The following is a 21,367-nucleotide window of genomic DNA, read 5'->3' as shown; positions in this document are numbered from 1 at the left end:
GGCCTCCTCCCAGAAAGTCAGTGTGGATTCCGTTCAGAACGTAGAACCGTGGACATGATATTCGCTGCGCGCCAACTTGAGGAAAAGTCCCAGGAACAACACAGCGACCTCTTCGTGGCCTTCGTCACTCTGACAAAGGCCTTCGATATGGCTAGCAGAGAAGGCTTGTGGAAAATCATGGAGAAGTTTGGCTGCCCCAGCAAGTTCATCACAATCGTACGACCGTTTCACAACAGCATGATGGTCAAAGTTCTGGATTATGGAGAAGAGTCAGCAGCCTTCCCAATCACCAATGGCTTAAAGCAGGGCTGTGTTCTTGCCCCTACACTGTTCTGCATGGTTTTCTCTGCCATGCTGACTGGCACTTTCCAGGACTGCCAGGACCGCATTAGCCTCAGATATAGGACTTACGGTGGGCTGTTCAACCTCAGGCGCCTCCGGGCTGTCACCAAGGTGACAGAGACCCTCATCAGAGACCTACCGTTTGCTGATGACTGTGCGCTCAATGCAGTTACAGAACAGAAGATGCAGTATGTAATGGACTGCTTCTCGAGAGCGTGCGACAACTTCGGTCTCACCATCAGCACCAACAAGACCGAAGTCACATACCAACTGGCACCTGGAAAGCCGTACCAACAACCCCACATCACAGTGAAGGGACAGAACTTGCAGGCTGTCAACAGTTTCACCTACCTGAGCAGCATCCTCTCTTGTGCAGTCAACATTGACGCCGAAATCAACAACAGAGTTTCCAATGCCAGCACCGCCTTTGGGAGGCTGCATGAAAATGTCTGCGAATGGAGATGTCTCAGCCTTACCATCAAGCTAAAGGTCTACAATGCAGTGGTTCTAACTACCCTTCACTATACCAGTGAAACCTGGACTGTCTACAGCAGACATGCCAAACAGCTCAACCATTTCCACATGAGCTGCCTCCGTCGCCTCCTCCACCTCAGATGGCAGGACAGAATCTCAGACACAGAGGTCCTTGAGCAAACTGGCCTCCCCAGCATCTACACCCTCCTGCAGAAGACATGAGTCAGATGGACTGGCCATGTCATCAGAATGCCAGACAGTCAACTGCCAAAACAGCTGCTGTATGGAAAACTGTGCCAGGGCAAGCGTTCCATCGGGGGACAGAAGAAATGCTTTAAAGACTGTCTCAAAGCATCCCTCAAAAACCTGGGCTTTGAGCTCACTTCCTGGGAGTCGCTTGCCCTCGAACATCCACAATGACGGATCACAGATGCTCAAACAAAGTGATCCACATGCAGGGTCCAAGCCATCTCCACCTCCACTGCAGTACCCATCCATGTGTGTCCCACATGTGGGTGAGCCTTTCAACCCCAGATCAGCCTCAACAGCCACCTCCGGATGCACCGTTAACGTTCATCCATCAAAATGTTTTTGTTTGTTTCTTTTGTTTTGTTTTTCCTAGGTGGAGCCGTGGTCATCTTCGACCCCGAAGGACAAACAAGAAGAATTATATATATATATGTATATATATATGTATATATATATATATATATATATATATATATACATACGAGGTCTGCGAGAAAAATAAGGTACGTTTTTATTTTTTTCAAAAACTATATGGATTTGAATCACGTGCGATTACATCAGCCAACCTTGAACCCTCGTGCGCATGCGTGAGTTTTTTCACGCCTGTCGGTTATGTCATTCGCCTGTGGGCAGGCTTTGAGTGAGGAGTGGTCGACTCCCCTCGTCGGAATTCCTTTGTCTAACAACGTCGGCAGGTAGCCGGCACGGCGCGCCACCACAGGCAAAACACCTCCGTGTTGATAACCATTTGTAAAAACCAGGCGGCTTTTGATGGCTTTCAGTAGAGTGAGTATCTGAGAAATTGTTTAACAGCTGGACATGTTCCAACTTGTCCTTAAGGCTTGCAACGGAGGTGTTTTTCCTGTGGCCGGCTGCCTGCCAACACACCAATCCGTCCGCACGTCTTTTATTACAAAACCTCCTTTAACAGTGGAATGTCCGGATAAACTGCTGATCCCGAGCTCTTCTGAAACTTCTCTGTTCTCTCACGATGTCCTGGGTCAACAGAGGCTTAAATTTGGAGGTTTTCAGCTCGAAACAGGCTGACGACAGCACCTCAGAGCGCGGCACAACGTCCCGCTCCATGGGAAGTCCTTAAAGCGACAGTAACACTCCATAATCTCTCATCAGCCGTTAAAACTTTCACCGAAAACCAGCTGAATTTCTCGAATGATGTCCACTTTGATCTGCCTCACAGGTTCTGAAAAAATTTTGATAAAGCAAAGCGCCAGTCTCTCAGCAAGTTGTTAGACAAAGGAATTCCGACGGGAGGGGTGGACCACTCCTCACTCAAAGCCTGCCCACAGGCGATTGATGTAACCGACAGGCGTGAAAAAACTCTCACATGCCCACGAGGGTTCAAGCATGTCTGATGTAATCGCACGTGATTCAAATCCATATAGTTTTTGAAAAAAATAAAAAGGTCCGATACTTTTCTCACAGACCTCGTGTATATATATATATATATATATATATATATATATATATATATATATACAAGTATATATATGATAATGCCTAGTGGAGAGGGGGGTGGCCAAGTGGTTAGTGCACTTGGTTTCAGTGCGGAAGGTTCCCTGTACAAACCCCACCCCTGCCACATTTCATCCATGTAATATAGAGTTGTGTCAGGAAGGGTATCCGGTGTAAAATGTGCCAATTCAACATGCAGATCCACCTCGGCTTTGATGTGGCGATCCCTGAGTGCAAAACAAGGGAGAAGTTGAAGGGACTTGCGTCTTTTTTTACTGGGAGGTTGAAGCTCTGCGTGCCAAAAGATCATGCATTTGTGATATTTATAAATGCAGTTTGTTACAGTATGTTTGGTTTCAAGTACAGAATGTCCCAGAAGCCCTGATATGCTCACATGGCCCACTAGATGGCGACAGATGAGCAGCACGGTGGAGTAGTCGTTAGCATTGTTGCATCACAGCAAGAAGGTCACAGGTTCGATTCCCACCTATGACCTTTCTGTGTGGAGTTTTCATGTTCTCCCCGTGATTGTGTGGGTTTCCTCCCACATTCAAAAACATGCAGGTTAGGTGAATTGGAAACTTTGTAATTGTCCAGGTCTCCCTTGCAAAAGAGGTCTCCATCTTTTGGCAAAATTAAGACAAAAATCAACTTAGAGTTGCATCGCTCATCCTTATGGACAACGTGCTTGTTTCTATAAGCACACACAGTTCAGTTATATATATATATATATATATATATATATATATATATATATATATATATATATATATATATATATATATATATATATATATATATATATATATATATATATATATATATATATGCTTTTGAAACATGCATAAGTGAGATGATATGAAGTATTCCGTCATTTGTCTTCAGAGTGCGTTTAATGGCTCAGCCATCTGATCAAATGAACCAAACTGTGCTGCAGGAGGAGTTTTCTTTGCTGTCACTCAGCTGAGCTCTCATTAGTGCTGACAGAGTGGACACGGGGGGGGGGGATGCAAAAGCCTGTTCTGCATCCACTTTTTCCAGATCTAATCAAACCTACTCTGGATTTGTGATGTCTAACTTACCCTGACATTAAAAGTAGCAGCATGTACAGAACATTTTTGCTCGTGTAACTGCTGCACACGTTTTGCTTTTATTATAAATTATTACCAACGCAAAGGAACTTGGAACTGTTTGTTGGGTTTTTAGCAGGGTAACTCAGAACCTGGTGGAATGATTACACCTCAAGTCGAATTGAATTAAATTTGGCCCACATCTGCAGGAAGTATGCACTCTAACGAGTGATTATTTGTTGATGCTGGTAAATGACCCTGTGTGGAAAGGACACGTAATTCAGAGGGGAACATTGTGTTAAGAGGTTTAACATTTGCAGGAGATGATGGGGTGCATGGAAGCAGATTAATCACCTTAAACAGAGATTTTTCTGTGCTTTCCCCACCCCTCAGGTTGACCATTCATGCTGAGTGCCCCATGCACCTGGAGGATTTCCCGATGGATGCACACGCCTGTCCTCTGAAGTTTGGAAGCTGTAAGTCAGTCCAGATGGTCAGAGCATGGCAGTTTTCAGCATGGAGACTTAATGCAAAAATGTGCACGTCTGCAAAGCTCTTCTGTCCTGCAAAATCAAGCACACTTGCAAAATTTAACACCACTAGAAATATGATGCTCTACCCGACTAACAGTATTTTTTCAGTCAGTTTATTGTTGACATAAGTAAATCTGTGCTCACAGAGTTTAATGATATAATTCCATTAACGTGCATAAAAGGTTGAATCTCTCCTCTTTCGCCAATCTTAATAAAAGGAGCAAATATTAAACGGGTGATATTGTACATGCTGTCAGCAGAATATGACATCGATACTGAGGCCCCACATCCTTAAAAACAAACAAATTAAAAAATAAATTAATCTGCTCCTTAAAGTTGTGCACACATTATTGCAATGAAACATATTTTGTGAACATCCTCAGTTGTTGCATGTGGTGCGTTGAGACAGACGTGTGCGGAGGAATGCTTTGTGCACCACCCACATTACATTTGTTGGACTTTGCCCACACCGCCCTGCGCAGTAACACACTGCTAAACATACGTGTCAGAATTTCCAGACTTGTGCAGCAACAAATTAGTTTCCTGTCCAGTCCGACATAAGAAACACAAAGCTGCACATGCTGCAGTCAGCATCCACTGGAGCCACAAAGCTCATGGCAAAAAATATGAAATTCCTCTTAAGGAACATTAACATAATTTATAGAAATACAGTGACAATATGTCAGTATAGCACTGTAGGGTGTACAAGTCGTTGTATTTTCAGAATAGTTGGTGTTCTCTGACAGCACTGTGGTGTAAACGGTGCCAGTAAACATGCTCAGTAAAGGTGGGCAGATCGATCCTAATATCGATAATATCAATACCAACGTTGGTATTGATATTGAACGATCGTTGTGTAAAAAGATCGATACTCAAGCTTTTTTCTCTCCCGCACACACTGACTGCTGCGCACGCAGATTCATCAAAGTCTACTCTCTGTCTGTAAGAGCAGCGCTGCGCTGTGTCACACAACACGGTGCAGTGCACCCTTGTATTGTGGTTTGTCAGGAGATTTTGTTTTAAGTTGTGTTGAGTGATATTTTTTAAACAAAAATGTTGATTGTGATAATAAAGTATTTTGTTGTCACGTACAATGTTTGGTGAAATTCTATCCTAGGTCTTTTGGATCCTTTGGTTCTATAAAGCTTAAATATGAAAAAGTATCGGTATTGGTATCGATATCAGCAATACTGGGCCTGTATTTACTTGGTAAAATTCCCAGTATCGCCCACCTCTAGTGCTCAGCTCCCAAAGGAAAGGTCTCAGGTTTAAGGCCGCTCGAGCCGCGTTCTCCTCACACAGCTGGAGCTCTGTTTGAAAAACCAGGTCCACATGTCCACACTGGCTTATTAACGGCTAATTTAATGGTAGCTCATCTAGCTGTAGTTATCTTATTTTTGTGATTTACATTTTTATTTTACATGGTGTAGATTTTTAATGATACTTAAGTTTATGGGTTCTTTAATAGATATCAACATATAGTATCTGTGTTTGGGGTTTCCATTAGAAAGCATATAGAGTATGGATTTTGTCTTCCTATAGTAAGCTAGCAGGGTGAACTTTAGATACATACCTAAAACATATTACATCACAGCTTCTGTTTCTATAATAAAATAACCATATTTATAGCTTAGCCTACTAGCTATAATTTAACTTTACTACTAGTCTACAGACTAGGTATACATATACTACAATCTTCTCCTGTATGAATATTTAGGTTTTAGAAGCTTATTCCTGTACCATTATGTAGTAACTGTATTTCTTGTATATGAAAATTCAGTAAAGTATGTCTTCTGTAATACATTCCAATTCTAAGGGAGAACTGTACAAGTGTGTATACTAAGGTATATCTAAATATCTAAAAAGAAAAAAGAAAGTAGAATAGAGTAGAGTAGAGCCACTTAGGTGCCTGGTCTTGAGAACCAGGGATGGTAAGTTGAAAAGCTTTTTTATCTCATGGGAATATGTTGTTTATTACCATTATTGTGTAAATATCACTTATATACACACTGTCCATATTCCTGAGCCACTTACATGGGTAGGGAGAGTTCCCATGGGATAAAAAAGCTTTTCAACCTACCATCCCTGGTTCTCAAGACCAGGCACCTAAGTGGCTCTACTCTACTCTATTCTACTTTCTTTTTTTTAGATATTTAGATATACCTAAGTATACACTAGTAGAGTTCTATGTTAGTATTGGAATATATTATAGAAGACATATATTACTGAATTTTCATGTGGTGGCCCTGAGCAAAATGGGAGCAGCACAACAAAATCTCATTGGATTAATTACAACTGCATTTAAATTCACCAGAAATAAGCAGTTTAAAAGCAGCATGACAATGTTAATTTAGTCTAATAAGATAACGCTGGATTTACTGGTTTAAAATGTAAATTTGTTTGTAATTTGCAAAAGCTTTGTAAAATTTACAGATGGTTCTGCAAAGGTATTTACATATTGGTACTGTATTTTTTTACAGAATTATTCTGGCAGCTGCAGCAGCCAGCTGTTTTGTTTTATTTTATTTTATTTATTATGTATTTTTTTTTGTTGTTGTTGTTCTAGTGTGGTCAGCCCAGGTTAGGAGCCTTGAAGATGACCCTTTCTTGTTATTTCCACACACAAAAAAGAAAACTCTATTAAATTTAATTAAAAATAAATGTAAAAAACCTTCCCCAGCACTGACATCAGGAGCAGGATATTCACTGAGTGTAAATGTGACAAAATGTTCATCAGCTGCAGGGAAAAAAAGAGAGTCTGTGTGAAAAATCACATCACATTGTGTTTTCCATCACAAACAATCCATCTCACACGTCTGTCCAGACTAAATTAGCAGCTGTGACCAGATCACACGCTGGATCTCCAAACAATAAACAACAAACGCTGCCGTGTATTGATCAGTGTGCCATTGATCATCGAGGCTAAAAAAACTATTACACTATTTATCACATCAGCCATAATCACAGAGCAGCATGCAGAGCGCTTTTTACTATAAACCACGGCTTTTTGTTTCTTTGTTTGTTTGTTTTTTCTCAGCAGTTTCTGGGTAAAAATCATCCATCACATGATTAAAATCCAGGTCCATGACCACGTCGCACAATGCAAATTGCTAATGCTGTACTCGGAGCTGGAAGCGGAGGTTCCCTCTCGGGAATCATTTTCCATCCATCCATTTTGCAATTCATGCAGTTTATCATACAAGAGTAAGCTGCCAAAAGCACTCTGTCATTCCTGCTGACCATGAGCTTTATGTTTTCTGCTGCTTTTGTTTGTTTCTCTGCTGTTTTGTTTTTTAGAACATTTCCAACCGCTGCCAAACTACAGCAGTACTCGTTGAGCGCACACCTTCAACACAAAGGTGTGATCTTTAAAACCAAAAGGGCCCTATCGTCATCATCTATGTTGCACAGTCCAAGGCAGATGGCGAGGGTGCATTTGGGGCGTGTCCAACTAATTTTTGCAGTTCTAAGGCTGTGCAGTCTGAGCGTAATCTGGGACCAAATTAAAATGTTGCTTAATTAACGTGTTAATTGAAGAGCTGGAGTGCACCAGGTTCCTGACGCTCTACTGTTTAAAATGCAGACTCAGGTTAGCGGATTTCTGGTGAGTTATTTTGATCTGTGTCATAGCAGAGAGCAGCCACCAGGGCTCCCTGAGGTGAAGCAGTGAAGCAATAAGGTTGATAAGTTTTTAAATTTGCATTTGTGTTTAGTTTTATATTTACTAAAGTGATGTGTGGAGGAGGTAGTGTCCACTACTGGTCAGGTTGCAGATTGCATTATGCCATCACCAGTCACAAGATTGTTTCCCTTCTTTGGCGATGGGGATCCATACTCACTTGCCTTCTCCTGTTTTAAGAAGAATGTACGATCCTCCATTTTACTCAAATTAGGGTTCTCAAATGAGCTGAGGCAGAAGGCGAGACTCTCGATTTACCAGTTGATCTATGCTGCTATGGTCCTATGGGACCGGGTGAGAAGCTCAACTATCCACTGAGTAGAGCCACTGCTTCATCTGGTGAGGATGCCCCCGGTCGCCTCTGTCAGAAGGTCTTCCAGGCATGTCCAACTGGGAGGAGACCCTGGACAACACCCAGGAAAGATGTGAGAGATTATAATCTTTCCCAGTTGGATTAGGAACATCTTGGGATCCCCTAGGAAGAGTTAGAGGACTTGACTGCCACCGTGACCTGGAATTACTAGTTGTTGCCACTCTATGTAGGCATTCTAGTTGACACCCCCCACCCCCGCTCCCCGCCATGAGCCAGTGACCAAATTTGTGATCAAACATGGAAAAGGTTTTGCATAAACCAAGCCTGATTGATGGATGCTGCTGCAGAATTCCCAGATTCCCAGTGTTTAAAATAAAAATTATGTATTTTAAACAAAGAGTGTGGGGGGGGGGGGGGGATGCCCAGGGCAGCGGTGCCAAAATCAACATGCACCTCCGTCTCACATCTGCTGTGGCGATCCTGAGTGACAAAATATGGAGAAGCTGAAGTAACTCTGTCACTGTATCTGACAGTTAATCGTTTCATTTCCATTATTTTAAATGCTGATTGTGTTGATTCGACATTAATCTGCTGATTCAATGTGTGAATTAAAAAAAAAATTACATTGCACTTTTAGGTGCAGTTAATCATAATTCATTACAGGAAAATCTGTGACGAATTGGTTCATTTTTGTGTGTGAACATTAACACATTAATCTCCCAGCCCAAGAATGAATGTGTTAGTCACCACATTGATCACTGTAACAATCCATTCACACGTTCATCTCTGCTGCTGTTGTTTTAGAGCAGGAGATTAATGCACAACGTCCCAAAATCTACTCAGCACTGGTACACAACTGCATCAACATCCAACAGTTAAGACATTTGTCTGCTCAGCCCAAATAATCTTCATTAAGGCGACTGTAGCATTGTGTTCAGACGTTTACATACACCCATCATGGGTTTGAATGTCAGGGTCATTTTGGGCTTTTAATGATGAAGTAGAGAAATCAATTCAAACTCAGTTCTTGTTTTTTTTTAAGTCATTAATGATGAATGCTGAACAAGTATTCCACCCTGGCGCCCCCTCCAGGGGGCGTCATAGACCCTGACCCATGTCACTCCACAGTATCTATGGATACACACCAGCCCATTGGACCTGTGCAGGATTTACTTCTTCTTTAATGCAGTGGTTCATTTTTAAGTGGTTAGCGAGAAGGTCCTGGGTTCAAAACTGACCTTGCCCTTTCTGTGTGGAGTTTGCATCTTCTCCCCATGTTTGTGTGGGTTCCGTCCATGACATGTGGGTTAGATGAACTGGTGACTATAAAGAGTTTGTCTACGTGTGGCCTTGTGACAGACTGGCAGCCTGTCCAGGGTGTACTCTGCTTCTTGCCCAATGACCAGTGGAATAGGGTCCAAGCCCCTCCCCAAAATTCCCAGTTTCCACCAAAGCCTAGTATGTGGATGGAGGGGGACCCCGGGATTGCCCTTAAAGTGTTCATCCAACCATTTTCTAATCCATAAAGATCAACGAAATAGATTTTGAACCTGCAGAAATGTACTGACAAGGTCGGCCAAAGGTCAATTATTAGAGTGATGGTCACTTTGGTCAAAGGTCATATTTAGTAGTATAGAGTATAGAAACTATCGCAAATAGGCATCTACCTATTCCAAAACCTCTTCTCCCACGGACATCACTATGTTGCCATGAGCAGATTTCAGAATAAGAGTCTAACCCTAAACAGTTTCCCAAAAAACAAGGCTTTTGATCTAACCCTATTAATTACACGGGAATACACATTTTTAGAAGTTATCTGCTGCTGTTTATTTTGGATTTTCGCTGAATTCAAATACGACAATAAAAATGGCTCATTGGCTGCTGTTTCCAAGATATTTAAGGTTTTTACATTTTTCCATCTCCATATTTATACTGTTGATAGTATAACAGTATATGTTGGTAAATGATACTGAATGTTGATAGAGTTCATGAATCTCTGATTGCTTATATCATAATATTTCACCTCTTCTCTTTTTGTAACACTTTAAAAATCTGAAAAATATTAAATATTAACCCTTAGTAGAATATCTTAAAAACTAGAGCCAATGAATGATTTCAAACATAATTTTTGCTCTTAGTGGCCCAAAATGAGTAAAGTTTGACTCTATATTGCAAAGCATTTTGGCTCCAGACCAGTATTAGTTCTACTTTTATATTTTGTTTTCTTAAATGCGAACATCCTTATTGATGCTGTACGTACCATGCTATAGCTAGCTGACATAGCCCTTAGCATCTTCACCCATAAATCCAGCTTTGCACCTTCCAAGCTCCGCCCCTCCAAGTTTCGAGAGAATATATTTTGTGATGTGGTGACAAACAAACAAACAGACACAAATGGGAGCAAAACATCTTTTGTGTGAGTACTAAAACAACCATATTTTCTGGAGTACAAACTGGAATATAAATTGCACTAGAGTATAAATTGCACTGGAGAATAAATTGCACTAAATTATAAATTGCACTAGAGTATAAATTATGCTGGAGAATAAATTGCACTAGAGTTTAAATTGTGCTGGACAATAAATTGTACTAGAGTATAAATTATGCTGGAGAATAAATTGTACTGCAGTATAAATTGCGCTGGAATATAAATTGCACCAGAGTATAAATTGCGCTGGAGAATAAATTGCACTAAATTATAAATTGCACTAGAGTATAAATTATGCTGGAGAATAAATTGCACTAGAGTTTAAATTGTGCTGGACAATAAATTGTACTAGAGTATAAATTGCACTAGAGTATAAATTGCGCTGGAGTATAAACCGCACTAGAGGATCAATTGCGCTGGTCAATAAATTGCAGTAGAGTATAAACTGCACTAGAGTTTAAATTGTGCTGGACAATAAATTGTACTAGAGTATAAACTGCACTAGAGTATAAATTGTGCTGGAGTATAAACTGCACTAGAGGATAAATTGTGCTGGTCAATAAATTGCAGTAGAGTATAAACTGCACTAGAGTTTAAATTGTGCTGGACAATAAATTGTACTAGAGTATAAACTGCACTAGAGTATGAACTGCGCTGGAGTATAAACTGCACTAGAGGATAAATTGCGCTGGTCAATAAATTGCACTAGAGTGTAAATTGCGCTGGAGAATAAATTGCACTAGAATATAAATTGCACTAGAGTATAAATTTGCTGGAGAATAAATTGCACTAGAGTATAAATTGTGCTGGATTATAAATTGCACTAGAGTATAAATTGCGCTGGAATAGAAATTGCACTAGAGTATAAATTGCACTAGAGTATAACTTGTGCTGGAGTATAAACTGCACTAGAGGATCAATTGCACTGGTCAATAAATTGCAGTAGAGTATAAACTGCACTAGAGTTTAAATTGCACTGGAATATAAATTGCACTAGATTATAAATTGTGCTGGAGTATAAACTGCACTAGAGGATCAATCGCGCTGGTCAATAAATTGCAGTAGAGTATAAACTGCACTAGAGTTTAAATTGTGCTGGACAATAAATTGTACTAGAGTATAAACTGCACTAGAGTATGAACTGCGCTGGAGTATAAACTGCACTAGAGGATCAATTGCGCTGGTCAATAAATTGCAGTAGAGTATAAATTGCACTAGAGTTTAAACTGTGCTGGACAATTCATTGCACTAGAATATAAATTGCGCTGGAGTATAAACTGCACTAGAGGATAAACTGCACTGGTCAATAAATTGCACTAGAGTGTAAATTGCGCTGGAGTGCACTAGAGTATAAATTGCACTGGAATATAAATTGCACTAGAGTATAACTTGTGGTGGAGTATAAATTGCACTAGAGTATAAATTGTGCTGGATTATAAATTGCACTAGAGTATAAATTGCGCTGGAATAGAAATTGCACTAGAGTATAAATTGCACTAGAGTATAACTTGTGCTGGAGTATAAACTGCACTAGAGGATCAATTGCGCTGGTCAATAAATTGCAGTAGAGTATAAACTGCACTAGAGTTTAAATTGCACTGGAATATAAATTGCACTAGAGTATAAATTGCACTAGAGTATAAATTGTGCTGGATTATAAATTGCACTAGAGTATAAATTGCGCTGGAATAGAAATTGCACTAGAGTATAAATTGCACTAGAGTATAACTTGTGCTGGAGTATAAACTGCACTAGAAGATCAATTGCGCTGGTCAATAAATTGCACTACAGTATAAATTGCGCTGAGTATAAATCGCACTAGAGTATAAATTGCGCTGGAATATAAATTGCACTAGAGTATAACTTGTGGTGGAGTATAAATTGCACTAGAGTATAAATTGCACTGGAATATAAATTGCACTAGAGTATAAATTGCACTAGAGTATAACTTGTGCTGGAGTATAAACTGCACTAGAGGATCAATTGCGCTGGTCAATAAATTGCACTAGAGTATAAATTGCGCTGGAGTATAAATTGCACTAGTGTATGAATTGCGCTGGAATATAAATTGCACTAGAGTATAACTTGTGCTGGAGTATAAACTGCACTAGAGGATCAATTGTGCTGGAATATAAATTGCAGTAGAGTATAAATTGCGCTGGTCAATAAATTACACTAGAGTATAAACCACACTGTAGTATAAGTTGCACTGGGGTTTTTATTATTACTGACATTTATTATTTTATTGTATTTGAGTTTATTTTTTTGGGTGCTCTGATTCCTGGAAAAGTCTGATATAAATAGTCATTGCAGTTGTTATTATTATTATTATTAATAAGGAATGTGTGATATTTTTCAGTATATAAGTCGCACTGGAGTAATACGGTAAGTCGCAGAGCCTCCCAGACTAGGAAAGATCAGGTGACACTCAGAAACATACGGTTCTGTGATCTCTGCCTCATTCTTTGACTTCTCAGCCGTGTGTCCTGCGGTTGTTTTTGCCTTCAGACGCCTACACCAATAAAGAGGTGATTTATCTGTGGACGCAGGGAGACGAGCGCTCTGTGGCCGTGGCCGAAGACGGCTCCAGGCTCAACCAGTATGATTTACTGGGACATGTTATTGGCAAAGAAACCATCAGTTCCAGCACAGGTAACCCTCAGTCCAGAAAGCAGAACACACATTTGTTCCCGGAGACACGAGTCTGTGGTCGGGCAAGCAGGTCCTCATGGCGCTGTGACACGTTCTGCAAACAGCATCACGACGGCGTCAATCCTGTTTCCTGACTCTTTTTGTTTCTTTAGTTGCTTTGCATAAAAGTTTGAGGAAGTTGCTCTGCTTTTATGTGGCATATACCTGAACTTTTTTTTTGTTTAAAATGTATTTTCATAATGTAACCGTCTGCACTTTTCCCCACTTTTCATCATGTGAGTTCAGCTCATATTATTTTGGTCCGCCGAGAAACTGATGACTATCACCAATTTAAGGAGACAATTCAGCATATTTAAAAAATAAAATAAAAAAATGTGAAGCACGAGCTGGGAAACTTTTATTTCCATTCTGTTTGGCGGCATTATCGAGAGTGAAATTAAAGAGACATCTGCGAGTCCATAAAGTCATTAGATTGAAGATTTGTTGCACCAACCTTTCACCTGTCATCCTCAATCAAATCGCTTTCATTACAATTCCACTGCTGATTGGTACAGTTTGCAGAAAATTATTCAGAATAATTCATGTCATTATTCAGTTGCCAAATAATTTAAAAGAGTAAAACAGTGAATTAAAAACGTAAATATAGTCCATGAGCCAGGAGATAGTTTTAAGGGGATTAAACGACACTTACAATCCCGCCTCAGTGAACCATGGCCTACACAAACATGTACAGTGGCCATCCCAGGGTGGAAGCTATAGCTAGGAAGGAGTCAGTGAAGAATTACAAAGGGGTCAAAATTTAAAAAACAAATGCTCCAATCCTATTGAAACACATACCACATTGTTTGTCTGATCATAAAGATTCCAAAAAAGATATAGTTTGGACTGTCTGTGACCTTTTATGGGGTAAAAACAACAAAAGTCATCAGAACTGCAAGGCAGGCCAGTCAAGTTTCCATACCCTCTGCTTCTGCAGCCATGCCTTTGCAACGTGTGCAGAATGTGGTTTTGCATTGTCTTACTGAAAAAATGTATGGTCATCCCTGTCTGTGGAAAGCAGGATGCTGACTGATGGCGGGATCCCATGCTTGAAATTACTACAGCTGATATTTTGTTTTTTTTTCCAAACTTCATAAAACTTTGTTAAACTTTGTAAAATCCTTGTAACTGTTAGACTGCATGTAAGCAGTGGGTCACCCGTCTGAGTCTGGTCTGTTTGAGGTTTCTTCCTCAATATCATCAGAGGGAGTTTTTCCTTACCACTGTCACCTGTGTGTTTGCTCTGGGGGTTGGTAAGGTTAGACCTTACTTGTGTGAAGTGCCTGGAGGCTGATTTGGCACTATATAAATGTAATAAATTGAACTGAAATGAATTGGAAACAATGTCAACTTGAAGGAAGCATATCTTGCTCTAACATTCACTGTTTGTTGCCCAACTTAGATGCCTCCAAATCCCAGATACAGGAATACCACTTCTAGACAAGATAAACATAAGCAAAAGGAAAATAAATGTTTTTAGTGGGATTTGTGAATGTAACTCCATGTAGGGTTTGACAAAGGTTTCTGAAAGTCATCCCTTGTCGATGTAGTTATATCAGGTATTGATGAATGGCTGTTCTTGATGCAGTGCCATCTGAGGGATCAGCGATCACATGTGTATAGCTTAGGCTTCCACACTTGCCCTTTACACACTGAAGTTCCTTCAGATTCCTTGAATGTTTTCATGATATAGAACCACCTTGGGTGCTGGATGGCAACCACCCAGGCAGACACCCACTGAGTTAGTCCTTGACATCTGTGTTGGGTCTCTTGACTCCATAATTGCTTCCAAGGTGTCTCTTGTGCTTATAAGCATGAACATCATGAACAGCACTGCTTCTCAACTCACCTTCTGGTTGCTGTGGAAAATCTACCAGGACTTTAAACCGGAATGGGCCAAGTGAAGGAGGGTTTGGGGCCAATGCAACGATGGTGAGAATCTGCTCAGAAAACAGCCACGGGGGTGGAAACACTGTTTTGGTCACATCACATGACAGCGAGAGCCGACGCTCAAGGGGCTGAGAGCCATTTGCTGTCATCAGTCACAAAGTCGGAGCTGAAGGAAGCAGTGAGGGAGGCAGAGGAGAAAACAAACATCTCAGTGGCAATAAATAGTTTTTGTCAGTATTTTACAGTATCGCTCTGATTGTAGTAATCTGCAGAAACACATGGAGGAGCAGCTGTGGCCAAAAGCACTTCACGCTTTTTTCCACATGACACTCTTTTTTCATTAACATTTCTACTCTAATGACCATTAACAGCTTTCACAGGAATCTTAACTGCACCCTAAAACCCATTCAAGTCAGTGATGCAATTTGTGATGTCATTGCTTATTCCATACACCCCTGTGGAAAGATTTCAATGTGAAATGCAATAAAGGGTAATGAAATTACTTTTGTGTATAAACTCGACATATTTCCCGCTCTAATTTGGAACATTTCAAAGCACCATGTGGGCCCTATCTCGACAATGTCCAGAGCATGGTCTAAAGGGGGGTGTGTTCAACTCAGCTTTACTATGTACATTGTGCATAACCTGGGTGGAAAGTAAGGTGCAGGATGCAAAGGGACTGTATTCAGTTTCCTAACTGTGGGTGTGTTTTGGGCATAACAGGAATTAAAACAATTAGATTTCTGTCTGTCATTACCTTTAAGAGTTTATGCACTGAAACCTGATGCTTTGATGTTTAGATGGGGAATTCAAGTGAAAGGTTTTCTGGTGAGGAAACAGAAAATGCAGACAGAGACCAGCAGGAGTAAAAGTAAAGACTTTATTTTATCAAAGCTGAAGTTGATACAGAGAGTCCAAAACTGAGGAACAGTCCAAATGATCAAGAACAAAGGAGAGGAGTAGGCAGCAACACCAGAACAAGGGGAGATGATCAAACGCGTAACTAAATACTGCAAACAGATGCAGGTGAACCATAATAACCCAGCAAACTGAAGGCAGAACAGTGTCAAACTTAAATAGTGATGATTGGGATAGGGATAGGGATTGCGATGAGCGCCAGCTGTGAGGAACACCAGGTGACAGGATCACACCTACAAACACACACAGGGACAGAGTGAAACATACAAACACAAAGAACCCTGGGGTGAGCAGCACTGAAAACAAACCATAAATAATTACCAAACTAAAGGGGAATCAAAAACTGACTGAGAACTAAACCAAGTAAAAATGGCTGAAAACTAAATTGGAACTCAAGAAATGCGAAACTATGAAATAAAGGAAACCACAACAATGAAAAGACAGGACATAAGACGAGGACAGAGGACAGACAACAACACCACCACTGCCTGAGGTGATGCAGTTGAGTATTTAGTTAATGCAACACCTCCTGTACCTCCATCTCTACCCACCCGATCACAGGAATGTCCAATGGCCATCTCTATTCCGAGTCCTGAGAAGAAGAAAACCTATATAAAAAATATGATACAAACCAGAAATATCAGTATTATGTACATTTCCATTTTTTATGTTATTAAATTTTCAATATTGTTTACAAATTAAGGTCTGTTGCAGTTCAGTGCACTACGGTGGATTGCTGTGTGTACAAGCAGAGCGTATGTATGTTGTGAACCCACTTATGTCAGGTATATCTGAATGTTCTGCCCTCGACGTTCGACCCAGTTTTTCTTGATTTATGCCGAGTCATTTTCTGTTGCCTCACAACAGTAACATACTAACACTACACCTGACCACACCTCATTTTAAAACCAACATGCCCGTGCACACGCATTTGAGTGCAAGTACACCTGAGTGCAAGATATTGTCCCATTTTTAAATTAAATTCCAAATGTATGAATATTTGCAAAAATCACAGAACTGTAATGTCAATATGAGACTAACAGGAAGTTGTGTATGTTGTTACGAGGTTTAGTAACTTGTCTAAGAAGCAGAAGATGATCTCACAAGTTTGAAACATATTTTAATGTTTGAATTTGAATAAATGTGAGTGTACGGATAATATTTCATACCTGTATGAATAATTATTATCCTCAATGTACTCCCCCCCCTTCTGTTTTCCTGTTCTTCTCTCTTCCTCAGGAGAATATGTAGTGATGACAACATATTTCCATTTGAAAAGGAAAATTGGCTATTTCGTTATTCAAACGTACCTGCCGTGCATCATGACTGTCATACTGTCTCAGGTCTCCTTCTGGTTGAACCGAGAATCGGTTCCTGCGCGCACTGTGTTCGGTGAGTGCCGTCTTCTGTTTTTGATTCCTGGTTAAATGCACATACTGATTAATTGAGCAGCTCTGATTATTTGGGGGATGATGGAAAGCATTTGCATGATGAGGTAAGGGGGCGGGGCTGCATGTCATGTCATTAGATAACTCATGCTTATGCAGAATTGGGACATAAAGCTGAAAAATTTATCAAACATTACCAGAAGCAATAACGGCTCATAAAGCAAAGTATTATGATCCATTTGGTCAACTGTAACAAACACGTTTATATGCCTTTTCTAACGAGCTAATAATTTTAAAAGCAAATATTAAAGTTTGGAGATGAATATAATCGAAAGACACTAAGATGATGCATCCTAAAAAAAATAATAATAATAATCAGTTCTCCACCTGTTTCTGTGCCTGTTGCTTTAAATGTAAAGGAGGTGGCACTGGCCACACCCCTCTTCCTTTGGCTACACCTTTCTCTATGATACCGTGTGGGCGTGTCTCACAGAGTGTCCAGACATGGATTCTGCTCCAGGTCTAAAATGAGTTCTTATGAGTCTAAGTCCCGGATTCACGAAAAGCTTGTATATGTGTAAAAAAAAGGTGCACAAACACCATTGCAATCGCAAATGTACCTGCATGCTGAGTTGCTAACAATGCAAAAGAGTATTGTGAGTGTCAAATGTGCAAAATAGTGTATATTGTCAATTTAGTGCATTTGCCTTCATGAATGTGTAATTTGGAGTTTGTCCACCCGAGCGTGCAAAATTGTGGGAGGAAACATGCAAATAGGCAAGGCTTGCACACGCAGCATGATTTATCAAGATCGCGAGTTTGAAACCTTGGCATTAACTGATTGCGCTTGAAGGCTGCACACAGAGACCAGACAGAATTGAACAAAAATAAGGTTAAAAAAGGTAAAATTGGAAATATGGTTTAGTGTAAAGATCGAGCATATTGAACTTTATTTCATGCTTCTTTCTTGAACTAAAAACAGACACATATATCAAAGTCTGTACAGTACATGATGGCTGTTTACAAAGGATGGGAAGCCTTGAACACGCTCGTGGAGTTTTTGCAAACTGGTGAATAATTACTGTGTGTTCTGCCGGTGGAACTCACCCAGAACTGTGCACACAGCATTAGATCTCCTATAATGATCTCTCATGGCCTACCTGCAGTAGCTTCATGGCCCACCAGGAGGGCCGCAGCCCACACTTTGGAAGTGACTGTCTTAGACGTTGGTAACTTGGACGCACCCAATCAATCTCCAAAAAACAGTTTGGTTTGTTTATGTAATATACCATAGACCTGGCAAACACTGCCACCTGGTGGACAGATGCTGCAGGGAATAATCTTGATGATGGGATTTAGGAGCAGGTGTGGTTGGAGTGACACAAAGCATGTTTGTTATTTCATTTCATTTCCAAAGGCTAGATCTTAGTGTATATCTTAAATTAAAATCATTTGTCGATATAAGATTAAATTTTAAAGACCATAACCTCAGTGTTCAGCTCAGTTTGGTTTATTTCAGCCCTAATTAACTGTAATTGTGGCGTGTAACCTGTGTAAGATTTTCAAACTAAACCTGTTCTCACAGGAATTCAGAATGTTCTCCTTCGCACTGAGAACATTTTGTTTATGTCGCTGGCCGTGTAATCTTCACCTTTTGGGATTTTACTCCACAATCTGTCATGTGGGATCCTGTCATCAGCGCTCGGAATAGAAACCGTGCAGGTTGCAAACAATATAAGATGTTATTTTCCTCACGTTGCTCAGGAAACGGTTCCAGCCACCTGCGTTGCCTTCCCAGTAAGTGCCGCTCCTTCGGTTGCTCTTCCCACACAAACACGATTTGAACTCCAGCAATTATTTCAGCTGCACAAGAAATTTCATTTTGAGAGAACAGTTTCCTCCACGAGGTTCACGGTGCAGCGCGATGTTCCCGACTGTGTGCACATCTTTTATGATTTGTTCTTATTGCTGTATTACTCATAAGAGAAAAGTCCATCTGCTGAGATCAGGAGTTTTCTCTTGATATGAATGTTTTCAAGCTGCTACAAACAAACAAACAAACAAAGAAAACCTTTCATTTCTGATTTTTTTTTGGGGGAGGGGTAGGTTGTCAGGTTGTATTCATCACATATAAACATATTTGTAAAAGTAATAAAATAGTAAAGATTCTCATATTTGGGCAGCATGGTGGCTTAGTGGTTAGCACTGCTGCCTCACAGCGAGAAGGTCATGGGTTCAATTCCCGCCTGTGGACTTTCTGTGTGGAGTTTGCATGTTCTCCCCGTGTTTGTGTGGGTTTCCTTCAGGTGCTCTGGTTTCCTCCCACATCGAAAGATGTGCTGGTTAGGTGGATTGGGTCCATCCCCCCGTGACCCTTAATTGGACCCTTAATTAGCGGTTGAAGATGAGTGAGTGAAGAGTGTGAGATTCTCATATTTTTTCTCATTCTCATATTGTCATGTGTGTGTATGTGGGTATACACACACATGACGATATGATATATATATGAGGTCTGTTAGAAAAGTATCCGACCTTTTTATTTTTTGCAAAACCCTGATGGATTTGAATCACGTGTGCTTGCATGAGCCACCCTTGAACCTTCGTGCGCATGCGTGAATTTTTTCACGCCTGTCGATTGCGTCATTTGCTGGCAAGCAGCCTTTGTGTGAGGACGTGTGTAGTGCTCTCAGTGGATTTTCATTGCAAGGGAAATGGCGGAACGACTGGAGCAGCGCGACTGCATCAAATTTTGCCAGAAACTGGGCGACAGCCAGGTGGAAACCATTCGGATTATTCAGACGGCTTTCGGTGACGATGCTATGGGCGTCACACAGATTAAGGAGTGGTACAACCGGTTTAAAGACGTCCGCACAACGGTGGAGAGCGTGCCACGCTCCTGCCGGCCATCAACATGCTGAAATGACCAGATCATTTCCAAAGTGAACACTGTGGTGATGCGGGACCATCGTGTGACTGTCCGAGAAATTGCAGAAGAGGTGGACATCAGCACTTTTTCGGCACATTCCACTGTGACAGAAGATTTGGCCATGAAAAGAGTGGCGGTGAAATTCGTGCCGAAGCTGCTGACGGCGGAGCAAAAGCACCTTCGTGTTGAAGTCTCACAGGACATGCTGGACTCCGAAAATGATGCCCACCTCTTCCACAATTTCTCGGATAGTCACATGACTGAAAAGCCACCGAAAGCCGTCTGAATCTTCCGAATGGTTTCCACCTGGCTGTTGCCCAGTTTCTGGCAAAATTTGATGCAGCGCTGCTCCAGTCGTTCCGTTATTTTCCTTGCAATGAAAATCCACCAAGAGCACAACACACGTCCTCACAGAAAGGCTGCATGCCAGCAAATGACACAATCGACAGGCGTGAAAAAATTCACGCATACACACAAAGGTTCAAGGTTGGCTCATGCAAGCACACGTGATTCAAATCCATCAGGTTTTTGCAAAAAATAAAACGGTCGGATACTTTTCTAACAGACCTCGTGTGTGTGTGTGTATATATATATATATATATATATATATATATATATATATATATATATATATATATATATATATATATATATATATATATATATATATATATATATATATATATAGGTCACACGGGTGCATTGTTGAGTTGTCTTGTTATGAGTTGTTGTTATTGTTGATTTGTGTGCCGAATAAATAAATTCATTCATTCATATTTTAGTGTGAAAGCTGGTTTAGAATTGAAGGTGGATGGTTGATTGTTCAGACGCCTCGTCTTTCTGTTTGTTTTTTTTGGATTATTCAACATGTGGAATGATGGTGTGAAACTCACCATTTTAATGGTGAAACTGGAAATTAGAGGTTTAGCTCATAATCAGAGGGGTTACATCTTCTGCTGGTTTTGATTTGAACATTTGGACCCTGTGTGTCTG

The 21,367-nt window shown here is 40.6% G+C and overlaps 1 protein-coding gene across 3 annotated transcripts in view; it reads left to right on the top strand.

Moving 5' to 3' along the window:
- Nucleotides 1–21,367, top strand: part of gabra3 (gamma-aminobutyric acid type A receptor subunit alpha3) — a 189,686-nt gene that overhangs the window by 132,478 nt on the left and 35,841 nt on the right. For all 3 annotated transcript variants that reach the window (XM_034177713.1, XM_034177712.1, XM_034177711.1), the window contains exons 5-7: nucleotides 4,002–4,084; nucleotides 13,070–13,213; nucleotides 17,300–17,452. In XM_034177713.1, the coding sequence (XP_034033604.1) occupies nucleotides 4,002–4,084; nucleotides 13,070–13,213; nucleotides 17,300–17,452 (380 nt within the window). The remainder of the gene's footprint in view (nucleotides 1–4,001; nucleotides 4,085–13,069; nucleotides 13,214–17,299; nucleotides 17,453–21,367) is intronic.

This window comes from Thalassophryne amazonica, chromosome 9 (genome assembly GCF_902500255.1).
Source record: "Thalassophryne amazonica chromosome 9, fThaAma1.1, whole genome shotgun sequence".
In the NCBI taxonomy this organism is placed as follows: domain Eukaryota; kingdom Metazoa; phylum Chordata; class Actinopteri; order Batrachoidiformes; family Batrachoididae; genus Thalassophryne; species Thalassophryne amazonica.
This window is presented reverse-complemented; position numbering and strand designations above follow the sequence as displayed.